Genomic DNA, 25,302 nt, shown 5'->3' on the forward strand with positions numbered 1-25,302 from the left:
GCTTTATTAATCTCTGAGTTTCTTAGTCGTTTACTACAGAATTATAAACATCTGAGTGGCACTGTAATTGATGGCAAGCTTTTTAGGCACTGACTCAATTACTCTAGAATTTCTTGCTAGAGAACAAAAGTCCTTTTAAGTAAGACTGTGTTTATGAGACAGAAAGAAAAACAAGATTGTGTATTTATCCAGATTTCCCTCTCATTTTTAGATTTGGAGCCCGATCATTCAAATTATAAAGGCAAGAGGAGCACACAGCTTCCATAACCTTGATTCATTGTCTTCACAGCACTAAAGGGCAAGAAGCAATAGTAAGCTCCAAAGCTGTAATTCAACCTCAGGAGAGGTAAACAATGAGGAAACTGGGCTGGTCAGAGGTGGTGGATATTTTTCATTCCTCCTAGTTTTAAAAGGCAAGAAAGTAGCCTTTAAGTGAACTCTGCCTTAACAAGGAAAACTGTACATTATACTTAAAGCCTGTGCTTCCTCTGTAGCTAGTTCCAGAACAAAAGGTGTTGTTTTCTATAACATGAGACAGAGAAAACAACATTGTTGAGGTGTGGTTTTGTGAACATCTCAGTCATGTAAAATTAGATTGTTTATATATATAAAGGCCTAATATGCTGTGTCTGACTGATCAGTCAACCGTTCAGTTGACTGCTCGACCAGTCACTATGATGCACACTGACCACCAGGGGGCAGACACTCTGCCCAGGTTAGCTTGCTGCTGGGGTCCGGCCGATCGGGACTGGGCGAGAAGGGCCGGATACACCTTGGAGCCCTCCCATGGTCCCTCCCCGGCCAGCCAGCCCCGATGGGGACTGGGCGAGATGCCCCCAATCGGGACTGGGCAACATGGGCTGGTCACGCCCTGGAGCCAACCTCACGTGGTCCCTCCCCGGCCTCTAAAATGTTTCTTCTAATTAATTTCCTTTCAATGTGCACAAACTCATGCACCGGGCCTCTAGTATTTATATATTTGGTTGCTAATTGTTGGCTATTAGTACATGTCAAAACACTTAAATTATATCTCCTTTTCTAACAGAATAGAAAATCCATTAGGAAATGGATTGGTAGTATTTAGAAAGAACCCTGTTCTTTTATGATGAAAATGCCATTGCAATACATTTTGATGAGGGTCATGTAAAACAGTGGTCCCAGAGAAAATTGTTTACTATACTAGACAGTTTAGAAATTTGGTTTAAGTTTATCTCTCTACACTATTCTGATTGTCTCTGGGTTTGTTACAGAACTTTTATCAGGTTCCTATCAGTAATGTATATGGCATATTTCATTTTAAGTTGCATTTCAGATTTAATTACTTGCTAAACTACTGTATCCAAAACGAAGATGAATCACTTTTTCTATGTAGCTTTAAAAAAAAAATCCTGATTTCTCATTTATCTTTTTGTGTATTTTCCCCATCTCTACTTTCCATTTTAATATTGCATGGCTCCTGTACTATTCCTATTAACACCTCAATGTCTCCCCACAAATCTCTGACTCACACTGTGCTCTAATACTTCTCTGTCAACTAAGTCTGTGCTAGTCAACAGATCTCTCAATTCTCCTGGCAACTTGTTCTTTAATGAAAGTTGTATTAAAAAATATGACTTGCATATCTTAAAAATCTGATGTAAAAAAAGAGCAATACTATTTATACTCACAAAATTATACTTTTAAATATAGTAGTTATTTAAAATCCCGTTCATTATAATGGTATTACAATGCAAGTAATTCACATTAAAAGGCATTCTATTCAATAATTGTGTTTATTGGCGGGTCAGTTAGCCAGTGTTTTAACTCACACGTAATTCATGTAGACCCTGTGTCAGCAATACCTAACAGTAATACTACTTTAACTAAAAAATGATAAACTATTTCCATTTATATGCTCTGTGATTATTTTATAGTCCTCAAATTTTGTAGTCCTTTACAGAAAAAAAAAAAAAAATAAAGCATGGTGATAAACTGCAATTTGCCAAAGCACATTTTCTCCAAATCTTAATAGTATGAAACACAAGACAGTTTTTTGCACACTCTCCTTTTATAGAACAACCAGATTTGTAATTTTTTTATTTTATTAATTTTATCAATATACATGGCAGCTTTCTCAAATCTCAAAGTTCCAAAAGTATGTACTTTTAAAGGTGAAAATCATTTTCTTTAGATGTCATATTCCTAGAGAACTATTAAAATCTATTTATATAAACAAAAATAACTGATAAACTAACACACTTTAGAAATCAGAATATTTTAAATTATTTTAAATGAATACAAGATATGTCTTTTTAATTAACTATCATAGTTAAATTTAATATCACAAAACAAAATGACTTGTCCTCACAAATTTCTCAAATGGAGTAAAGTCATTGGGTTTTACACTTAATATAAGTTTTAAATGTGATTATTAAATGATAATATTTTATCAATTATAGGAAAATATTCATTTATAGGAATTTTCTTAGGTCTATCAATTCTTTTGGGCCGAGTCTGAGCCCATGTCAACCTTCAAGGTTAGATTCAGTGCACCTAACCTGCCTAATAAGAATATGAATTTCATTGATAAGAAGGGGAATAAACAATGGCTCAATCACTGTTCAACTTACCAAAAAGAAAAGATAAAAAAAGCTAAAAGTGAATAGGATAGCTTCAAATAACTAATTACTTTTTAAAATTTAAATAGGAATGGCCAATGATGTTGTTTAAAATTTCACAGGATAACCGTAAAAAAAACCCAAAAAAACCCCACATAAAAATAGTGAAGTCATCACCTTATTAATAAAAAACTAAAGTTTAATAGTCATTAAAGGGGTAACAACCGCTTGTAGTCTACATTTAAAAGAAATTTTTAATCATAGCTAAAACAAACTAAAAACAAAGAATTCTATTAAGAAAAAACAAAAATGATAAACATTTAATAACACCTAAAATGTAGATACTTAAGATCCTAAACAAAAATATTTAAGGTAAAAGGGCCTTGAAATTTTTTTCCAACAATCTTAAGAAATCAATTTCTAAATAGCTCATATCCTTTGCTTTGGTGTTTTTTCTGCTATCAACTAAACATTAGAACACAGAAAGTGATTTATGTTCTTTTTAAATGCTTGGCATTATAATGTGATCTCATATCTTTTCTCAAATTGAATTTTGCTCCACATATTCCACATGTATACAGATGAACATCCATGTGCTGTTCCAACTGTTCATTATTTGGGAATATCTGAAAGCAGACCTGGCATATTGTCTCACCAGCAGATAAATGAGAAATCATATGCCGTACATGGTCATGCTTTCTGAAGTTTCCTTGATCACAAATGGAACAGACATACCTGGCCATGCCTTTGTGCATATCATTGTGCAGTCGCAACTGACGTTCTCTTAAAAACTGCTTCCCACATGTCTGACACACAAACTGTTTTTCCTTAGTATGAACAGTATAGTGTTCTCTTAGGTGACACCGCTGATAAAATCCTTTTCCACACAGATTACAAAAATGCTTTCGTCTGTGATCTCTTTCATTTTCTTCCATGATAGCATTCTTAAACATATCTTGGTCTAGGCAGCCAGACATATGTTCAACCACTAGATTTTCAGTTTCAAAACGCTGGCCACAATTAGGGCACCGAAAAGGACAGGCAGAATGTTTAAATAACTGCTTTTTTTGGATACTGTTTATCTGGAAATGACTGTCCCTAAAATCATCCAACATTTCAACAAACATATCTCTTATTTCAGACTGCTCATCAGGATTCTCTTCCATGTCCATTTTCTCCTCAGTATTTCCTAACCCATTCATTGTCAGATCTTGGGGTTCTCCACATCTTTGAGCATGTTCCTGAAGTTGTCTACCCTTCACAAGTATTTGTCCACATTTACCACATGCACAGATATTTTCAATGTGCTTGGCTAGGTAATGAGATGACAGGTCCTCCTCGGTTATTGTGAGTCCGCACAGTTCACAAGATGCATTCTCAGTATCTTCTTGTATTGGACTGCTGTTGTTAGGGGGTCGCGTATTTTCTAAACCACCTCTTTCATCAGCATTCATTGACATTCGAGGTTTTAGAGTTTTCCTACCACTTTTTTTAATATTGACGTCTTCTTCAACATAGTATCTGTAAAATGGCTCTTCAGGTTCATCTTCTAATTCATCGTTGTCAGTGGATTCATTACAATCTTTATCAGTAACTTTAATAATGTTAAAGTCTTTCAGTTCATCTGTAGGAATATCTTCTGGCTCCATCTTGATAATGATTCTTTTTCTCTCGGCAGCTCTGCTTTTTTCTTCACTGGCTAGTTCAGACTCCACTGTGCTACTCTTTCTGCTTCCAGTGGTTGAAGTCGAATCATCAGCAGGCTGACTTGTGTCTCCTCTGTATTTGTCTGTCTGTGCAGAATATGTCTTAGAAGAATCCTTTTCACCAAATTCAGCTTTGATATTACTCTCTTTTCCATCTCTAACATCTACTATTCTGTGATAGGATCTCGTGTTTTGATACGAATGTCTGTTAGTACAGGTTAGCACATGCTCATCTAATAATTTTTCACAGCTAAAGCCAAATCCACAACTATCACAGGTAAAACTTCGTCCAAAGCGTCGTGACACACGTTCTTTTGGAGTAGATAATTTGGACACAGAACTTTTTTTACACACGTCAAATAGTGGTTCAGGAAAACTACCCAATTGTAAAGACTCTTCATCAGGCTCTCTGTTATGTGGTGTATTTACTGTTGAACTTGGCTCTGCACACCACCTATTGGCTTCACTGCCATTTCTAGCCACAGTATCTTCATACATTCTCACCCCAAATATCATTTTGCTGTTCTGTTTGCTAGAAGCAGATGATGAACATTTTGAACTAGAACAATCTGCATCCTGTATGTCTTCTAAGCAGTCAGGAACATTGTACAGCTGTAGGTAATTCATGGCCACTTTAAACTGCTCAAAACTGGAGGGAGCTGTCATTATTTTTCCTAAATACATAAATTGCAAAATGAGATCAAAACACTCAGCACTAATTTTCATGTTGCTGAGATTCAGCTGTGCAGTACTATGCTGATGGTTCATGAAAAACATTCTAAAATAGGAGCTACAAGCAGCTAGAACGGCTTTGTGTGCTTGAAAGTAAATGTCATCAATTGCAATACAACAGTCACAGAGAAAACCCCATTCCCTTTGGTTGTTTAGCTGCTGAAGAACGTAGCTGCTGTGGCTGGGCTTTGCCATCTTCTATTAATTAGCGACCTATGTAAAACAAAAATATTACAGTCAGACAAGATATCACAAAAGCACTTGAACAAAAGAATAAATCTGATCATGATTTGTGACTTGTGTCACTTCGCTATTACAGTCAAGGTATGAATCAAGTCTCCCATTCTAATGTAGCAAAATTCAATAATATATATCTGAATCATGTTTTAAATTTGAACATGAAAAATACTCAGCCATTTATTCAAGCTTCTCATTTTGATTTTAAGAAATACAAGCAAAATCAAGCAAAAACCATCATTTTGGTTTCATTACAACTCTACAAGGGAAAATGTATACTAAATTTGAAAGGAAAAAGACATGAGTTTAAAGGATATAAACAATGAAAGTAAATAAATAGTAACAAGTTGAAAATTAGTAACTCAACTGCAAAATATTAAAAACTTATTGGATGGTGGACATACAGGAATTATTGCTCATTTTTAAATGTGATAAGGATATTTTAGTTTTTTTTTTTTATTGCTTAAAGTAATACAAAGGGTATTACATATGTGTCCATTTTTCCCCCCCGCCCTAGACAGTCCCCTAGCCTCCCCTAGTTTTGTTTAAAATGAGTCCTATCTTTTAGATATACATACTCATATTTTATAGATTAAATTATATATCTAAAATATACTTGAAAATAAATACAGTGGGTTGGCTGTGGGACTAGAGATGATACGAGATTGGTCATGTACTGATAACTACTAAAGTTGGGAGACAGGTATAATTCAATTTGTATGTTTGAAAATTTCCTTAGAAAAATTCTATTTCAAAAAACTTATTAAATTACATAGAAATGACACCGAGCAAATAGGTTTGATCACTGCTTTTTTCTTGATTACTGGAGAATCAATAATTCTGTAGAGTCAGAATAGCTGTCTTTTTGCCCTGACTGGTTTTCTCAGTGGTTAGAGCATTGGCCCACAGAGGAAATGGTCGTGGGTTCGATTCCTGATCAAAGGCCTGTACACCTGGGTTGCAGGCTCGATCTTAGCCCCAAGCCGATTCAACCCATCAATGTGCCTCTCTCACCTCTCTCTCTCCCCGCCCTCTCTGTGCCCCTCCTCCCTCCCTCCCACCCTTTCTCTAAAAAAAAAAAAAACAAAACAAAATCAATGGAAAAAATATCTTCATATGAGGATTAAAAAGTAAAATAAAATAGTTGTCTTTTATTGTTCGATATGCACTGTAGGGTATAAGCAGCAGTGGACCTATTTGAGAAGAGGTGTCTATCCACAGATTGTAAATTTTTCTTAATTTTTTGATTGTTTAAAAACATGTATACAAAAGTAATGCATGCTCACTGCAAATAATTCAAACATAAAAGTATATCGAATAAAAACACACTTTAGACTGTATGCCTCTTCCCAGAGGTAACCTCTCCAAACACTCTGGACTGTATCTTCAATTTCTATGGGTAAATACAGAATCAACAGATTTGAGTACCTACCATGTGCCACACATAGTTTTGCTTTTGTTGTATATTTGTTTTTTAAGCCTAATTGGGTTCATACTACATACATTACTTTCTGAAACTAGTTTTTTTCTACTTAACAACATATGGTAGATACTATAAGTGTTTTTTAAAATAATAATTTCCTTTTTAAAATATGTTTTTATTGATTTCAGAGAGAGAAAGGGAGAGGGAGAGAAATAGAGAGAGATAGAAACATCAGTGATGAGAAAGAATCATTGATCAGCTGCCTCCTGCATGTTCCCATTTGGGATCAAACCCGCAACTCAGGCATGTGCCCTGACAGGGAATAGAAAGAACCCCTGGTTCATAAGTCGACGATCAACCACAGAGCCAGGCTGGCTGGGCGACACGTAAGTATTTTTTAGAAATACTTTTTTATTGATTTCAGAGAGAAAAGGAGATGGAGAGAGAAACATCAATGATAAGAGAGAATTATCGCTAGGCCTCCCCCTGGACACTCACCACCAAGGGATTGAGCCCGCAACCTGGGCATGCGCCCTGACTGGGAATCGAATCTCAACCTCCCGTCTCATAGCTTGATGCTTAGGCAAAACTGTAAATATTAATGTAGGGAGTTGACTTTAATAAAAAAAGGAAAGGAAAATAGTAAAAGCACCAGAAGTCCTACTATTATATTACAAAGCTAAAATAAAATCCAATTTTAGCCTCAATTTCTAATCTGTATATAAAACTTCAGAATCTGTTTTCTACTGAAAAAACAAGTTCCTAGGCAATCTATATATATATAAAAGCCTAAGTGACGGACTGACCGGTCAACTGGTTGGTATGATGCGCAGTGACCACCAGGGGGCCGATGCTCAACGCAGGAGCTGCCCCCTGGTGATCAGTGTGCTCTCACAGCCAACCTTCCACCCTGCAGCCGGCCGGCCAACCTCCCGTAGTCCCTACCCCCAGCCGTCCAGCCAACCTCCCATGGTCCCTCCCGATCAGCCCCAATTGCTGGCTAGGCCGAGGGACCCCCCCCCCTGTGCACAAATTCATGCACCAGGCCTCTACTTTGAACATAAAAAGAACATTTAACAATAAATACAGAAATAACATGTTTACTCTTCATCCCCAAACCCTTCAAATCTTGTAGTAATTAAGACAGTATCTGACTTTACTTACTTCACTTGTTTTTTACCTGTTCGTCACAGAACACACGTGGCTCCTTCCCCTTTCCCTACTACTTAAAGACTCATCCAGCCTTCCTTTTCCTGCCTACAGATGGAGTTGTTGCATGGTTAGGGATGCGCATGAAATAGTACTGTTGACATGCACTGGTGAAATGAAGATGGCTCAGGTGAACTACTGCCTTCTGGAAATTGCAACCACTGTGTCTTTTCTATAAACTAGATGAAGTATTTCAAGTAGGTACAGTATTTCAACCTTTTCTGACTCAGATATCTGTGCCCAAACTGTGAGGAATCACATTCAGTATGTACCTAAATACAAAAAGCAATTAATGCACAAGATTTTCACTAATGTGTTATTAATAATTTCAAATGCCTGATAATAAGGGAGTTGTTAGTAAACCAAGATAAATCCACACTCTAAAATTCAGTCATGTGATCTTTAAAAACTATATTTATGAATGAAAACTGTAGAAGAAAATGAGAAAAGTTTGACCTCCCCGCCTAATCCCAAGCCTATTTTCTGTGGGATTCAGAGACCTTTAATGAATAATAAATCAAAGAGAAAGAGGGATAGATATTATCTCAAATTTTTTTCTAGTAATAAGAGTTGTTTAAAATGAAACGAAGTTGTTCAGAGGATAATGAATGCCCTGTGTGGCAGCAGAGACAAAAGTTGCTGAGGACAGTAAGGTACAGTGAAGAGCACAGGCTTTGGATCAGACAGACCTGAACTCTAATCTAGAATTTGCTGCCTTGAGTAACTTGTTTGTTCTCATTGACCCCAAGTTTCCTGAACTGTCAAAGTGGGGAAAAATAATAATTCAAATAATACATCAAACATGAGAATTCATAGAAGCAATGTGTATAGTGTGTACTTGGCATGTAATAATTAATGGAAGTGACAACAGTAGCAGCTGTGTGGTTGTGATGCTTATGTAGATAAGCTTAGCTTCCTTCCAAATAGGAGTCTAGCAGTATGAAAGCCAGCAGTTAATCTGTAAAAACTTTCAGGTTTTAAATATCCTGTGCTTGATATAGTAACATGAAGAGCCTAAAGGTTCCAAGGACTCTTCTAATTAAATGAAAAGCAGTTTTATGGTAACCAAAATTAAAGCAACAACATAGAAGACCAAGATGAAAGGCACACCTATAGCTATTGCTGCAATCAATTAAATTTGTGAAAATGTATACATTCTGTGTTAACACAAACACTAAAACAAGAGCATCGATAGCACTTTAATGTCAACTTATTAATAAATATTTACTGAATACTGTACTGAGAGTCAGCATAGCACAGGTATTCTGTAATCTCAAGCACATATCATGCAGGCGATTTTTGAATTTTTCTAGGTTAGTGACTTCACTTAACATGTACTCAGTAAAGTGCCCACTCTGTAGAAGAAGGCATTATGCTGTGGAGTACCGAAGGGCTCTGGATCAGATAGGCCTGGGTCCACCTGGGTCCCACTGCCTCCAACTCTCTCCTCATAGAGCTAGAAGCTGAACAAGTGCTGACTGTGTCTAAAAATAACGTAATACTACAGCTTTGAGTCTGACCGAGAACTGTAGTTTGATCAGTGTCATTATGCAAATGTCCAAGTTCTGGGTAAAAATAATTTTAGGCACACTGACATAAGAGCAATCATTCACACATTAGTACCAACAACTCTGTTCTTGTTACACCTTATTCAGAAAAGCTTTAAGAAGGCTTAATAACACTAAAAGGGAGAGGGGGACAGTCCAGGGTGAGGGATTTAAATTCCTGATACTTTTAGCTTATCTTGAGAATAATTTTTGCATTAAATTTTTATATTAATTTACTTTTATTAATAACTTTCACTCAAATTCCAAAAGAAGTTTGCTCTCTTTTCAAGTTGATATCCTTAATGCTACCAAAAAAACTTAGTGAACTTTGTTATAGTAAAGCTTGTAAATAGTTTTAAAGAAAAGAACTGCTGTACTTCAGTTGTTTGTTTTTGAAAATTGATTTTAGAGAGAGATAGAGGAAGGGGGGAGATGGAGGGAGGGAGGGAGGGAGGGAGAGAGAAAGAGAGAGAGAGAGAGAGAGAGAGAGAGAGAGAGAGAGAGAGAGAGAGAGAAGAGGTAAGAGATTTGTTGTTCCACATACTTTATGCATTCCTTGTTTCTTTAATGTGCCCTGAGCAGAGATCAAACCTGTAACCTTGGCTGATCAGGACGATGATCTAAACAACTGAGCTACCCAGCCAAGGTCAGTTTTTCTTTTTTTTATAACTGAAACTGGTGGTGGCTTTTGTTTGTTACTAGCTGCATTGCTGGTAGAACAAATGTATTACAGCCAGAAGCCAGGGGCTTAGGGCTGAGAACAGAAACTTCAAATGAGATTTAAAGGCTAGGACACAAAGTGTGCATGCAGTTCTCCAGGAAGGACGAGGAGTTAGGTGATGCAAAAATTGTATACTGAATTTTTAAAAATTTAGTCTGGCCCTGACCAGTTTGGCTCAGTGGCGAGCATCGGCCTGTGGACTGAAGAGTCCCAGGTTCAATTCCGGTCAAGGGCATGTACCTTGGTTTCGGGCACATCCCCAGTAGGGGGTGTGCAGGAGGCAGCTGATCCATGTTTCTCTCTCATGGATGTTTCTAACTCTCTATCCCTCTCCCTGTCTGTAAAAAATCAATAAAATATATTTTTTAAAAATAAAAATAAAATAAAAATTTAGTCTGAAAAAGTTTAGCAGCTCACTTTAAATTAAAAAACCACCACACCAAGCACATTAGGCAATTCAAATATTCAGAGACTTTTATAGCTTAGCGAGATCTAATCTAGTCCAAAATCTTATTTCATATAAGGGCAAAGATCTATGGCTGTTATATAATGTATGAAAGGGTATAGTTAACTGGTAAGGTAGGTATTAGGATTCCTGACCACCCAGATGAGTACTAACCACCACTGTACAGTAGTTACTACATAGTCCTTGGTACTATGCAGTGTGCGCTTCGCAAAGAACACAAGGACGTTGCATGAGTCCTTAATACAGGGCTTATTGCCCAGGTGCTCTTGCACCCGTGACTACCCCATCCGAACTGTATCTGTAATATGATTTTTAAAAAATACGTTATTTTTAGAGAGAGTGGAAGGGAGAGGGATAGAGAGATAGAAACATCAATGAGACAGAAACCTCATCAATTGGCTGCTTCCTGCACGCCCCCTACTGGGAATTGAGCCAGGATATGTGCCCTGACTGGGAATTAAACTGGTGACCTCTTGGATCATGGGTCATCCCTCAATCACTGAACCACACCAGCTGGGCTGTACTATGATTTTATCCATATATTTACATCTAGTTTTATCCAGTAGACATGTTTCCTAAATTATACAGTTTACCAGGTGTACCAGTTAATAATTCGGATTTTGTAATCGAAGAAAACATGATAATTTCAAGAGAAACATCAAAAGTGCTTCATTCAAATAATGTCCATCGCTAGCTATACATTTTCCCCATCTTTCAGGTAATTTGTGGATACTGTCCCAATAGAACTTTTCTTGTTTTGAGGCAAACCATTCAGAGACCCAATTTTCTACTTCTTCGTACATTTTGAAGTGCTGCTCAGAAAGTGTGTGTACCATTGATCGGAACAAGTGGTAATCTAAAGGAGCAAGGCTGGTGAATATGGCGGGTGGGTTAATACTTCCAAGGCAAGATCTTTTAACGTGTCTTTAACTGGTTTTGAAGTGTGTGATGGTGCGTCATCATGAAGCAAAATCACTTTGCTGTGTCTTCTGGCACATCCTGGTTGTTTTAAAATCAAAGCATGGTTCAAATTGGTTATTTGTTGTCGGTAGCGATCAGTATTAACGGTTTCACCAGGTTTTAGAAGCTCTTAATACACCACACCTTTCTGATCCCACCAAATGCAGAGCATTGTCTTCTTTCTGAAGCGATTTGGCCTTGCAGTCGATGTTGATGGTTGACCTGGATCAACCCATGATTTTGTGCATTTGGGATTCTTAAAATAAATCCACTTGTCATCGCCAGGCACAATTCGATGCAAAAAAGACTTTCTTTCATGCCACTGAAGCAACATTTTACTGATGACTTTTCGGTTTTCCATTTGTCTTTCATTCAGTTGATGTGGCACCCATTTTCCTTCCTTTAAAGCCTTTCCCACTGCTTGTAAATGATCAGAAATTGTTTGCTGAGCAATGTTTAATCTTTCTGCAAGTTGTTTTTGAGTTTAACACACATCTTCAACCAATAATGCTTATAATGGTTGATCTTCAAACTTTTTCGGTTGACCTGGATGTTCTTTATCTTTCACATCGAAACCATCACTTTTAAAGCGTTTAAACCAGCGTTCACAAGTATCTTGAGATGGAGCATGTTCACCATAAGCTTCCCGAAGTATACGATTACTTTCAGCAGCACTTTTCTTCAAAATAAAGTAATGAATTAAAACTTCCCGCAAACGCTCTTTTTTTTGGCACGAAATTCGACATTTTTAAGCGTAAAAATATCTATGATGTTAACACCTTCAGCAAATTTGACATATGAAGTTTTGAAGCTTGCAAGCTATTTCAGTAAATTTCTCACTGACAAAACAAGGTTTCAGAAATACTTTTCCTTCACAGTTAAATATCTTAAATTGGAAAAAGTTTGCTGGATGTTCTTTTGCCCTAACCTTAGTCAAATGATAATTTAAGGGTCTATAAATAAGCATATAAAGTAGGTAAAGTAACTTTAAAGGAATTTTGGAATTGATCCTGTCTGTAAGGCAAATAATCACTCTCTAATTTGTATCAGACTTACATTACCAAGGATGCCCCTGAGGACGATTTGCATAGCCTCAGTGAGTCTACAGCAGAGCCCAGCATCAGACTTAATTCAGCATGCTGGTCTCTGAACTACTAATTACCTCTGGATCTCAAAGGACCTTTAAATATGTATTTCCTTGTACCTATTTCTATGTCTTATCTCGTTGAATGTATGTACATGGATTTAATATGAGAGTTACAGGCTAGCTTTTTAAGAAGCCTGAAATGTAATGAAAGGATTCTCTCATGTTTATAAATCAGAGTATCAGAATGTATTGAATACCTACAATATTCCTAATATTGCACAGAGCATTGAGGTAGAGGGTAAAGAAGGATGGTATACAATAGAGCTAATTACAGATAAGGGATTAAATTTTAAACCAAGAAACAATCTGAGAATAATTAAGTACTAAACTATATTGAATAAAGTTCAGGAAGAGTTTAGGAAGAAAAAAGCACAAATTGTACTATAACAGTAGGTATTAGGAAGGATGTCGGATTTAAGTGAAGCCTTAATGAAGGAGTAGAAAAAAAGAGAAAGCAAAGGGAAAGAAAGGCATTTCGTTAATCTGTATAGGTATCCTATCTAATAAAAGAGAAACATGGTAATTGGCGTATGACTGCTACCCTTCCCATTGGCTAATCAGCGAGATATGCAAATTAACTGCCAGTCAAGATGGCGGCCGTCAGCCAGGCAGCTTGAAACTAACATGAGGCTTGCTTGCTTCAGTGACGGAGGACTCCAACATTCCCCGCCTGCCTTGCCGGCCTCTGAGCTTGCAGTTTAAGAAACATTGTAACAAATACAGAAGCTAAACAAAACCCCAGAAACCTGCTTTCAGCGAGCCCGGGATCTCAGAGCTGGAGTTATACATTGTTTCGATTATAGAACCAAAACAAACCAGATACCTTCTTTCAGCAACAGAGGCCTCAGAGCTGGAGCCAGAGCTAAAGCTGGCCCAGAATAAAAAAGAAAAAGAAAAAAGGGAGCAGTTGGGAGCTTCAGTCAGCCTGAAAACAGCCCTCAGCCCCTCACCCAGACTGGCCAGGCACCCCAGTGGGGACCCCCACCCTGAAGGGTGTGTGACCAGCTGCAAACAGCCATCATCCCCTCACCGAGACTGGCCAGTCACCCCAGTGGGGACCCCTACCCGGAAGGGTGTGTGACCAGCTGCAAACAGGCATCATCCCCCCACCCAGGCTAGCCAGGCACCCCAGTGGGGACCCCCACCCTGATCCAGGACACCCTTCAGGGCAAACCAGCCAGCCCCATCCATGCACCAGGCCTCTATCCTATATAGTAAAAGGGTAATATGCCTCCCAGCACCGGGATCAGCGCAGGCAAGAGGCCTCCCAGCACCGGGACCAGCGGAGCCGAGAGGCCTCCCGGCACCGGGATCAGCGGAGCCAAGAGGCCTCCCGGCACCGGGATCAGCGTGACAGGGGGCAGCGCCCAAACCCCCTGATCGCCCTGCGGCTCTGTGTGTGACAGGAGGCAGGGCCATTACCTCCCTATCCGCCCTGCTCTGTTCGTGACGGGAAGGCGCCCCAACCCCCTGATCAGCCCTGCTCTGTGCCTGATACGGGGGGAGCTCCCCAACCCCCTGATCGCCCTGCGGCTCTGTGTGTGACAGGGTGCAGCGCCTCAACCCCCTGATCGGCCCTGCTCTGTGTGTGACAGGGTGCGGCGCCCCAACCACCCCATCCCCCCACGGGCCCTGCTCTGTGTGTGATGGGGTAGAGCCATAACCTCCCCATTGGCCCTGCCCTGAGTGTGACAGTGGCGGCGCCCCAACCCCCTGATCGGCCCTGCTCTGTGGGTGATAGAGGGCGGCACCCCAACCCCCTGATCCGCCCTGGCCTGAGTGTGACAGGGGGCGGTGCCCCAACTCCCCTATCGGCCCTACTCTGTGACAGGGGGGAGCTCCTCAACCCCCTGATTGACCCTGCTCTGTGCGTGACAGGGTACGGAGCCCCAACCCCCCTGATGGGCCCTGCTCTGTGCATGACAGGGGGTGGCGCCACAACCTCCCATCAACCCTGCCTTGAGTGTGACGGGGCGGTGCCCCAACCCCCCAATCGGCCCTACCCTGAGCGTGACTGAGGGTGGCATCGCAACCTCCCAATCTGCCCTGCTCTGTGCATGACAGGGGAAGGCGCCCCAACTCCCCAATCGGCCCTGCTCTGAGCCCGACCAGGGGCTGCACCTAGGGATTGGGCCTGCCCTCTGCCACCCGGGAGCAGGCCTAAGCCAGCAGGTCGTTATCTCCCGAGGGGTCCCAGACTGCGAGAGGGCACAGGTTGGGCTGAGGGACGCCCCCTCCCTCCAGTGCACAAATTTTTGTGCACCGGGCCTCTAGTCTGTGAATAACTGGGGAAAAGTACACAGCAGCATAAACAAAAGCTTGGAAATGTAATGGGAGGGAAGGCATAATTTGTTTTATTGCCTTACTATCAATGGGCCAGGCTCTAGTCTAAGCAAATGTCTGTGTGCACTTTCATATGTATTATAGACATGTATGTATGCATGTAAATATGTATATAATTTTATCATTTAATCCTAACAAACCCTACAAAGTAGGTAATGTTTCAAGACCTATTTTTCAGATAAAACAGAGGCACACAATATTATATAACCTTCCTAAGGCTACAGAGGACTTGGTGAGATTAGAACACAAGCAGTATGACTCTTCGACCTGAGATTATGGTCTTGACAATTTTGCCACCTATAAAAATAAGGTCAGCCCTGGCCACTGTGGCTCAGTTGGTTGAGCGTCAACCAGTGCACCAAAAGGTTGCCATTTCAATTCCCCATCAGGGCACATGCCCAGGTTTCGAGTTCAGTCCCGGTTGGGGTACTTACAGGAGGCAACCAATATTTCGCTCATTCTCTCTCTCTCCCTTCTCTCTCAAATCAATAAAAAAAATCATATTAAAAAAAATAAGGTCACCTCAGTAAAATTCTTTCATAGAATACCATTTTCCAGGGCATACAGTACAATTTTTAAACTTAATCAAACTTTTTAGGTTTTTCCCTAGAAATTTCTAGGAAGAACCAGCTGTATAGGCTTCCAAAGATAAAAGGTTTCACTTCAAGACACTTAAATGACAGACATGATCAAGTTTAGAAAATTTTGTTCACTTTTTAGAGCACATTCTGGCTGGTTATTAGACTGTACTCTCGATAGTACAGGAAGTTCTGAAATTATAATTGAGTTATGTTCTAAAACTTTATTTTTAAGCTAGTTATTTGAAGCTTGAAGCATATTGCCATAGAAACAATGCTATAAATGGTGGCTGAGTTCTATGCTTACACCCTAAAATCTTAAAAAAAAAATTTTTTTTAAATATTTTTACTGATTTAGAGACAGAGGGAAAGGGACAGAAACATCAATGGGGCTGCCTTCTTCATGCTTCCTACTGGGGATCAAGCCTGAAATACCAACACGTGCCTTGACCAGTAATCAAACCTGCGCTGCGACAGATGTTTAACCAACTGAGCCACACTGGCCAGGGCTCACACCCTAAAAGCTTTAAAGCCTCTGTGCAGCTAGCTGTGTGTTGGCTGTACCAGCGCTAATGTGTCCCTTATATCATCAGTGATAACGTACGGACCGCACGGCAGTGCCTAACTGAACCCTCAAGGACAAGAGTGAGGCGTGCGGGCCTCTGTGCGCTCTGCACTCCTCCCACATGGCGGCACTGAACGCATGCTTGTTAAATGAAAGCATTCACTAAGAGCCCAGGAAGCAGACACCAACAGATTTGAATACCAGTTCTACCACTAAACGCCTTTTCCTTCCAAGCTTACTTTTCTCATCTATAAAATACAGATAATCATACTCCTCATAGGACTTGAATAAATTAGAGAAGACAAAATTCTGTTGTCTTTTCAACCCAATACCATTTTTCTTAAATATTATTGTCATCATTGTAAACACAGTTCATAGAATTTTATAAAGAGACAAAAAGTTCAACCTACTGCTTTATAGATGAGAAAACAAACTGAGCCCTAGCTGGTTTGGCTCAGTAGATAGAGCGTTGGCCTGTGGACTGAAGGGTCCCGGGTTTCCCGGGTTTGATTCTGGCCAAGGGCACATGCCCAGGTTGTGGGCTCGATCCCCAGTAGGGGGCATGCAGGAAGCAGCTGATCAATGATTCTCCCTCATCATTGATGTTTCTATCTGTCTCTCCCCTCTCCCTTCCTCTCTGAAATCAATAAAAAGAAAACAAACTGAGGTCCTAAGAGGTTAAGTAATATGTTCAAAGTCACATCTAGTTTTAGTGGCTGGCAGGCTAGGACCTTGGTCTCCTTAATCCCAGTGTAGGGCTCTTCTTACTGTTCCAACTGCAGCCCCCCAAGTACAGCATCACTGGCTGCCTGCTTTCTCCTCTGCATCAACTGTTTTACTGAAATATAGAGCTATTCAAATTTCCAAGGGTTGTTTGCACCTACAAAGTGACCTGAGACTGCTGCTTTTGGAGACTGTGGTTTGCTGGTCAGTGTTTTTCTGTCTCCTTGCTTGTCAAGCCAACAGCTGTCTCTTCTAAAAGGTGTGAACTCTTGTTGCCCACCATTTCAATCTGTTATGGGTCATAAAATTAAGACACAAACTCATCGAAACAATCTATGTAAATAATTTTCTATGAGGACCTAGGGAAGTGCGCTATGAGTAATCTAAGGTTTTAATTCCTGCATTTTGTTTCACCTATTTTTAATTGTAGATAAGCAACAAATTGCCTTACTCTTTTGCTTTCAGCCCAGGCCTCCTGATACACTTGTAAGTGAGGTGTTTCTGTAGTTCAGCTGCATTACAGCTCTAGGAAATTAATCCACACAGAAATCAAAGGGAACAGAGTGGCTTCTGGAATATTCCTCTCTCCCCCAAGGGTGGAGTAGAAAAAGTATTTAATCCAAATAGTCTCTGTTTTGATCGGTTCATCCTAAAGAGGCAACATGGCATCTTCTGACCACCAGAGGGCATTGTGTGAACAGTAAGCTTCTCAGCAAAAAAACAGCTTGACCAGAAAGTCCCTTTTTGCACGTGGCATTCATATTCTTAGAGTTCGTTCTGTGGATTTTCTATTCCAAGTACTCACTCTGTGCCTGTGACTGCTCCTCCACCTGCATTCTCTATCTTAGCTGGCAACATTACGCACTAATCATGCAGACTACTTGGAAGTCACCTGGGACTGCTCACTCATAATTACTAGGGAAGTCTTGCCCATTTTTCTCACTAAATATTTCTCTATTCTGCCCCTCTATTCCATCACTACCTCACCTGAACTCCACAGGCCTCTATCATCACTCCTGAGTTATTACAACGGGCTCCTTTACTGACCCCTCACCCTCAGACAACTCATGAAGAAAATAAGACCATACCATTCTTCTGCTTAAACACCTCAACAGTTCCCTTCACATGTCCTCAGGCTGAAGTACAAGCTCCTTAGCTAGGCATACAACGCCCTCCCCATCCACCCATCTAGTCTTGTTTGGCTATTTCCTGCTTCAAACTTCATATTCAAGCAGCATAAAACTGCTTGTCTACCCAGCACCCCCCATTTCTTCATGTATTTTTTTTTACCTCCATTTTTAGTCATACTGATTGGTTCTTCTGCCTCCCATGTATCATTTAATAATCAGTTTACCACCTCCTCCAGAAAGCCTTCTGTAACAACTCCTTCTCCCACTATTTTAGGTTTTGATATTACTGTGTATTATCTCATTTTGCACTTATTACACTTTATTTTTTAATCATCAGAACAGCAACATGAAGTGGATGTTAAAGCACAGACTAGCCAGACTGGGTTCAAATTCTGGTTCTGCCACTTGTTAGTATGGCCCTGAGCAGGTTATTTAACCAACGTGTACCTCAATTCTTTTTTCTTAAATGTTTTTATTGAGTTCAGAGAGACAGACAGAAACATCAATAATGACAGAGTATCACTGATCAGCTGCCTTCTGCACGCTCCCCACTGGGGATCAAACCCACAACCCGAACATGTGGCCTGACTAGGAATAGAACCAGGGACTTCTTAGTTCATGGGTCGATGCTCAGCCACTGAGCCACAATTCTTATTTGAGAATGGGAATGGGAATCTTTTCTACCATTTAGACTTATCATAAGACAGTGCCTGTCACAGATTAAATCAAGGGTCCTCAAACTGCGGCCCACGGGCCACATGCGGCCCGCCGAAAACATTTTTTACTTCAAAATAAGATATGTGCAGTGTGCATAGGAATTTGTTCATAGTTTTTTGTTAAACTATATTCTGGCCCTCCAACGGTCTGAGGGACAGTGAACTGGCCCCGTTTAAAAAGTTTGAGGACCCCTGGATTAAATGGTAAATAAGAATCAGCCACCAAAATTCCCTGTATTGGTGTTCCCTCTAGATTATGAGCAACTTAAAGGCAAAGACTTTGGCTTATTTCTCTGCAACATAACATGTATTCAGTAAAGGCTGCTGAATGAGTAACTGGTGAGGCAGTCTCTGATGATGGGAAGCCCTACCCTGTTTCCTTTTCAGCAGATCCACACATTTTTAAATTGTGTTGTTTCTAATTTCATAGCTGATATTTTAAGTATATTTTTATTGATTTCAGAGAAGAAGGGAGAGGAAGAGAGAGATGGAAACATCAATGATGAGATAGAATCATTGATAAGCTGCCTTCTGCATGCCCGAAATCCGGGTGTGTGCCCTGACCGGGAATCAAACCGTGTCCTCCTGGTTCATAGGTTGAGGCTCAACCACTGAGCCAGGCCAGCTGAGCTAGCTGATATTTTAAATGTCTAACTCTAACCAAAATCCTAAAAACTTTCACACTTTTATGTACCTGAAAGTCAATAAGCCTGACTGGGGTGTCTCAGTTGGTTGAGCATAGTCCCATGCACCAAAAGGTTACCAGTTCGATTTCCGGTCAGGGACACGCCCTGATTGTGGGCTCATTCCCCAGTAGGGAATGTGCAGGAGGCAGCTGATCGATTTTCCGCTTTCACACCCACATTTCTCTCTCTGTTCCTCTCTAAAAATCAATAAAAATACATATTTTAAAAAGTCAATGAAATGAAACCAATAGAGTATCATAAAAAGTGTGTTCATTCCAAGAAGCTTAACTCATTTTTTAATCCTTAAATCTTTTTAAGATCCCCTCATCCTTACAGCACCTAACAACAGTATCATGCTTTCATACATGCTATTCCCTTTGCTTAGAGCTTTTTCTATGTCCAGCTCATTGTCAGACACCTCTCTTCTGTGCTTCTAAAACAGCCTGTACCCACAACTATAGGGAGACAAATCATGCATCATTCAAACTGGGATGCTATATCCATCACCACGCTGATAACAGGGGATTATAATTATGTGGCTCCCCTGCTTTGCTGCAAGCTCCTTGAGATCAGGGCACTGTTTTAGTCATCACTGTATCCCTCCCTGAGCCTGATATTTGGTTGATATTTGATCAGTTTTTGAATAAATAAATGTTAAAGTAGATAAATTTTGCTTATCTTTTTTTTTTTTTTTTTGCACTATTTCAATCATGGCAACTTTTATGTAAAGGGTCAGGCAAAAATAGGTTTACAGTTGTGAGTTTGTGAAACAGAGTTTACTTATATTATTATTTACTAGTGGCCCGGTACACAGGGTCCGGCTGGCCCGCCCTGATGGGGGCCATTGGGGTGGGGGGGGCGGCATGGGAGGTTGCGGGGGGCTGATTGGGGCCCCGATCTGGCTGGTTGGCCACCATAGTGTGCATCATAGCAACTGGTCGTTCTGTCGTTCGACTTTTATATATACTGATTATTGTATTATTCTCCCATACTAACAACTATAAACCTACCTTTTTACAGTGGCCAAAAACTTACAAAGCAATTTCCCATGCATTATACAACTGATTCTCACACCAACCCTGAGGTGGGTATTTTTATTAACTTCATTTTGTAAATAGGAAACAGGTTAAGTGGCTGATATCAAATGCTCATATTATAAGATGTGGCTCAAACTCTTTTTTAAATCTGAGCCCTAAGTCTCAGTTTTTATAAACTAGACAACACTCTGGCAATGACAATGAACTCCAGTGTCCCTTTGGAATGAACATTCTAAGCCTTGCAGAGTCACCCCATTCTCAAAGTGCCCCGTATGGCAAGTAGAATGCCCTGCCTCTTCCATCTGCTGACTCCAAGCCCTCCTGTAACACTAAAGAATTAAAGTGGGGATGGGGCGCTTCAGTTTTCTCTAAAAAGGATTACATACATCTTGGACAATGAATTGAAAATTTGGTTGGTGATTTAATTCTTTAATTTCCCAATTTTGTTTGTGAAAATTATTTTAAACTCAGTGTAAAAAAAAACATGCATGTCTCCAACACACTCAAATAACCGATGTTGTGACTCAATGTGTGTGCGCTATTTTGTTTTCAGAACATCATCTTCGTCACAGCTGCTCCTTCTTAAATATACCAGGCTAAGTAACATGTGACGCTGTACTTGCACTAAGATCACTTGTAGTTACCATGCAAGCCACAATATATAGTTAGCAATCTATCTTAAATATGTACCATCTCCTTCCATGCCACATCTGAAACCACCGTCATTAATCAATCCCCTTCTTTCCTCTAATTTCCTTTCCTTCATGTTTGGCATGCTACCTCTGAATAGAGGAACCCCTCATTCCACAGCAGCACAGGAGATCTTGGCAGTAGTCTTCATGGCAAGTATACCCACTCCTTCCCAACTTATAAATTATGAAATGCCCTACAATGTGAGGGTTTGGTTTTGTTTTAATGAGTTTGGCTGGCATAAATCAATCCGTGAGCAGCTGGACATCAACATTACTATTAAAGTGTGAGAACTAACACTAGCCCACCATGGTACAGTAAGCACTTCATAAGGGCAGACCTAAAATAGAAGCCCTGTTATATTTAAACTCGAATGCTTGTTACTTAATTACAGAATTTCAAATCAGCCCAATGCAAAACATTTCCTTTTCCTCTACCTGGCCAATTCTCACCAATCTGAGTAGTGAACAGAGAACATGAGCCCATGAATCATCTGACAGGCCATCCCTAGGCAGGATGAGGCATACACAGCAGCACAGTTATGATCGAATCTTGTTTCCTCTCATTTTAAACAAGGAATTGACTATTAACAGTGATTATGTCTGGGAGGTGGGAGTCAGAATGACTTTTATTTTTATATTTTATGTACTTCCATGTAGGTTGAATTTTCACAAAGAGCATGGATTTTATAATAAAGTATTTCCATTTTTTTTAATTAAAAAATTTTTTTTATTGCATTCAGAGAGGGAGAGAGAGATGTAAACATCAATGATAAGAGAGTTGTTTGGCCGCTTCCTACATCGAGCCCACAACCCGGGCATGTGCCCTGACCAGGGTATCGAACCGTGACCTCCCAATTCATAGATTGAGCCTCAACCACTGAGCCACACCAGCCGGGCAAAGCACTTCCATTTTGAGAGGAAAAAAAGGGACACGAATCACTTTTAATTTGGTCCATATAAGAATATTAGAATAGACCTGGCTGGAGGGGCTCAGTTGGTTGCAGTGTCATCCGTACACTCTCACATCGGATGTCTCTCTCTCTCCTCTCTCTCTAAAATCAATAAAAGCATGTGCAGTGTGGATTTAAAAATTTTTAAGAGTATTAGAATAAATAATTTTAATATTTTATGGTAAGGGATATTAGCACAAGAAGAAAAATATCAGGAGAAAACATCCTATAGAGATCAGAGTGACCTCTCAAGCAAATGTTTTTCAACTATACCTCGATTTTTGGGGAAGACAACAGATTGTAGCTCAAAAATAAAAATCTATGGAACACTTTCTGCATTTTATCCCAAATGGTTTCCTCCCCATTTTAAGCCAGAAGGTTAATAGCAAAGGCTTAGCACTTTTCCTGGCTGGAGGAGAGGCCTGAAAGCAGGCACTTCTGTTCTCCTACACATTAGAATGGGAAATGGTGCTAAGTACCAAAGTATAGTGGTGTTAACGCAAAATCAAAACACAAGGTCCAGAGCAAGTGGCTGAGGCTGTGTTCATGCCCTGGGAAGGTCCTGGTTTAACATTGTTTCTGTTTTCCCGGACAATGATGCCCCAGCCCCCACCCCAAGGTAGGCCACTACATAGGAGTGGGAAGAATTGAAAGGCTTTAGGAGGACTGCTCAACCCGAGTTATTCTGTGAGATGAAAATTTGGTCATAACAGACAAATGTGCTTTTAAAATAAATATAAGATGTTATCTGAAGGCTCTACTGCGAACTGTCCTTATCAATCTTTGGAGGAGCATTTCTTTGCCACTATGCTTTAACTTTATTTAAGATGATGACGCTCCCATCTGGCTCCCAAAGCCATTCAGTTATTGAGACTTTATCAGGTATCCAGCAAGTGATGTGGAGGAAAGTTTTGAGGTTCTGCTGGCCAGTCCTCAGTCAAGCTCCATCACTTTGTCTCCCAATTCTCCCCATCATACCCATCCAGCTGCAATGACAGAGTTTCACAGACTCTAAATGCACTGTTTCAAGTGAGAAGGCAGTGATTGCTTTGAAATTATAAGAACTGCATCCTTCTCCGAATCTGCTCCAGCATGGCCTGAACTTTCAGCGCAAGAAACTGATTCTAGGTCTCCTCAAAAAGCCTGGACCCACCCTTGGGTGTGAGTGTCAAAGGGAAATCTTTTCCTGGAACAGTTGTCCTGCCGTGATGCACGCTGTAGGTGGGAATACACGTGGGCCAGGGGAGACCGTGCAGGTACCGACCGCGCGGGTGGAGGGATATTATTACACACACACCGATCTCCTACCGCCTCCAGCAAACATCAGGGGCTTTCACCGACAGCTCCCGACGCTCCTCACCCGGGAAATGTCATGTCAACCTCCCCGATCACATGCAGACAGATGCGTGGTTAGACAGAACGGGAGAGTGGGAGGCGGCTGAGCTCAGATCCAAGCCTACACGCCTCAGCGGCGACGACTCCGCTCCCCACCCCGCGCCCTCGGCGAACACGGACACAACTTCTAGAAAGCGCCCACCCTAGAGCGAAAGCACTTCTCCCAGGAAAGAGACCCTTTCCGCTGAAAATCCCCAAACCCGAGACCCGACACTTTCTACCGAACAAAAACCTTGTGTGCCGGCAAGAGGGGGTGGGAAAGAGCGTGGCAAGAATTTGCGCGGCTTTCCGCCTCCTCCTCGGAGCGCGCCCAAGTCTGCGGCCTCGGCGCCCGGACGCTTCCCCTCCCACCCGTCGGGGAGCCGCCGCGGCGAGGAGAGAAGCGGGCTCGGGGCACGTCAATCAGCCGCGTCCGCCCGCCTTCCGTCTACACCTCCCCTCCCTTCCCCCCCTCCTCCAAAAAATAAAGGCAGAGAAAGAAAGGGAGAAGGAGGCGACTGATGCGGGAACTCGTCTCCAAGGGGGCTCCTGCTCCGACCCCGGGAGGCCTCACGTCCCGGACCCGGCGCGCCGGCGGACGGCGGGCGCGGGAGGCGGCCCAGCAGCCGCCCGTCGCCGGGTCCTCACGGCGCGTCCGCCACGCTCCGGCTCCCTGCGAGGGTCGGCGCCGTCCGACCCCGCACTTCGCCAAGGCCCAGCGGCCCGCCGCCCGGAGGCGCGGGCCAAAGTTGCGCAAATTGTCCCACAGCTGGCAAATACTCACCGGCCGCCGCGGGACCCGGGGGTGCGGGGGTTTTCGGGAGTTTAAGGCCAAGAAGCCACGCGAAAGGCGGGCGGAGGCGAAAGGGCCGCGAGCTGCAGTGGCGGCGAAGCGCGGCGCTCGGGCTGGGCTGCGCGGCGAGGTTCTGGCTGCGCCGGGGACTGTGCTGCAACAAAGGACTTCCGCTGCCGCACAGCCGCGCCTGCCGCACCGCACTGAGCCGGCCCCGCTTACGCGGCGACTCCGGGTCTGCCCACCAGCTCGCCGCGGCGTCCGCCAGCCTTCCCCTCCCTCTCGCCCGCCCACCCACTCCGCCGCTGGCTGCTAGGGGCACCCGCGGTCGCCTGTTTGTTGCAACAAGTTTCTGCGTCGGGCGCTGAGACTGGCGCAACCCGCACCGCGGGGGCCGGCGCGGCCGCAGTGGACCACCCCTCCTGCCCCTCTCCCCGGGGTAGGCGTGGGACCTCCTCCTCCCGTTTGCACAGCTGCCTGGGACGGGGCTCCACCCGACTCCCCGAGGGCTGGATGTGGCTTTCCCCCTCCGTCCGCAGTCAGACCCCTGCCCGGGGGGACCAGCAGCTGGGCCCTCCCTCGCGGCGCTTCCCGGGCGTCCCGGCACCCTCGCCCGGTCCCGGACCCGGCCAGTCCGTCCGGGGTCGCCCGTTCCCCACGCTCCCCTCACCCTGCTTTCCACGGGCCCGTCGGCCTCCGGCTTTGAGTCACTTCCCCCGCCATGCCCCACCCCGCCCAGCCCGCCTCCCCCTCCCAGGCTCCCGCGGCTTGGCGTCCCTGGCCCCGCGCCCTCATCACTCTTCCCTCGGACACGCGGGCGCGCCTTTCCCCAGCCCCACTCCCGCTCTGAGGGGGCGCCCATGATTTTGCACAGCCTGGGGAAAGTCCCCGAGTCACGCGGGCGTGTGGGACGCCTGTAACGCTGAGGCTCGCCCCCACGCTTCCGCCTACAGAGTCACGACTGGGGACT

General features: G+C 42.4%; 1 protein-coding gene across 3 annotated transcripts in view; it reads right to left on the bottom strand.

Moving 5' to 3' along the window:
• ZBTB1 (zinc finger and BTB domain containing 1) overlaps positions 1–25,060 on the bottom strand; it is a 31,128-nt gene extending 6,068 nt beyond the window's left edge. Inside the window, exons 1-2 of one of the 3 annotated variants that reach the window (XM_081086079.1) lie at positions 24,324–24,537; positions 3,333–5,248 (exon numbers count right to left, since the gene is read on the bottom strand). In XM_081086079.1, the coding sequence (XP_080942205.1) occupies positions 3,333–5,230 (1,898 nt within the window). In that variant the 5' untranslated portion in view covers positions 5,231–5,248; positions 24,324–24,537. Of the gene's footprint in view, positions 1–2,055; positions 5,249–24,323; positions 24,538–25,002 lie in introns of those variants that run through there. The other 2 variants (XM_081086078.1, XM_081086077.1) reach the window with 2 other exon arrangements.
• Positions 25,061–25,302: the final 242 nt, after the last annotated feature.

Source organism: Myotis nattereri (genome assembly GCF_964212035.1).
Source record: "Myotis nattereri genome assembly, chromosome: 1".
In the NCBI taxonomy this organism is placed as follows: domain Eukaryota; kingdom Metazoa; phylum Chordata; class Mammalia; order Chiroptera; family Vespertilionidae; genus Myotis; species Myotis nattereri.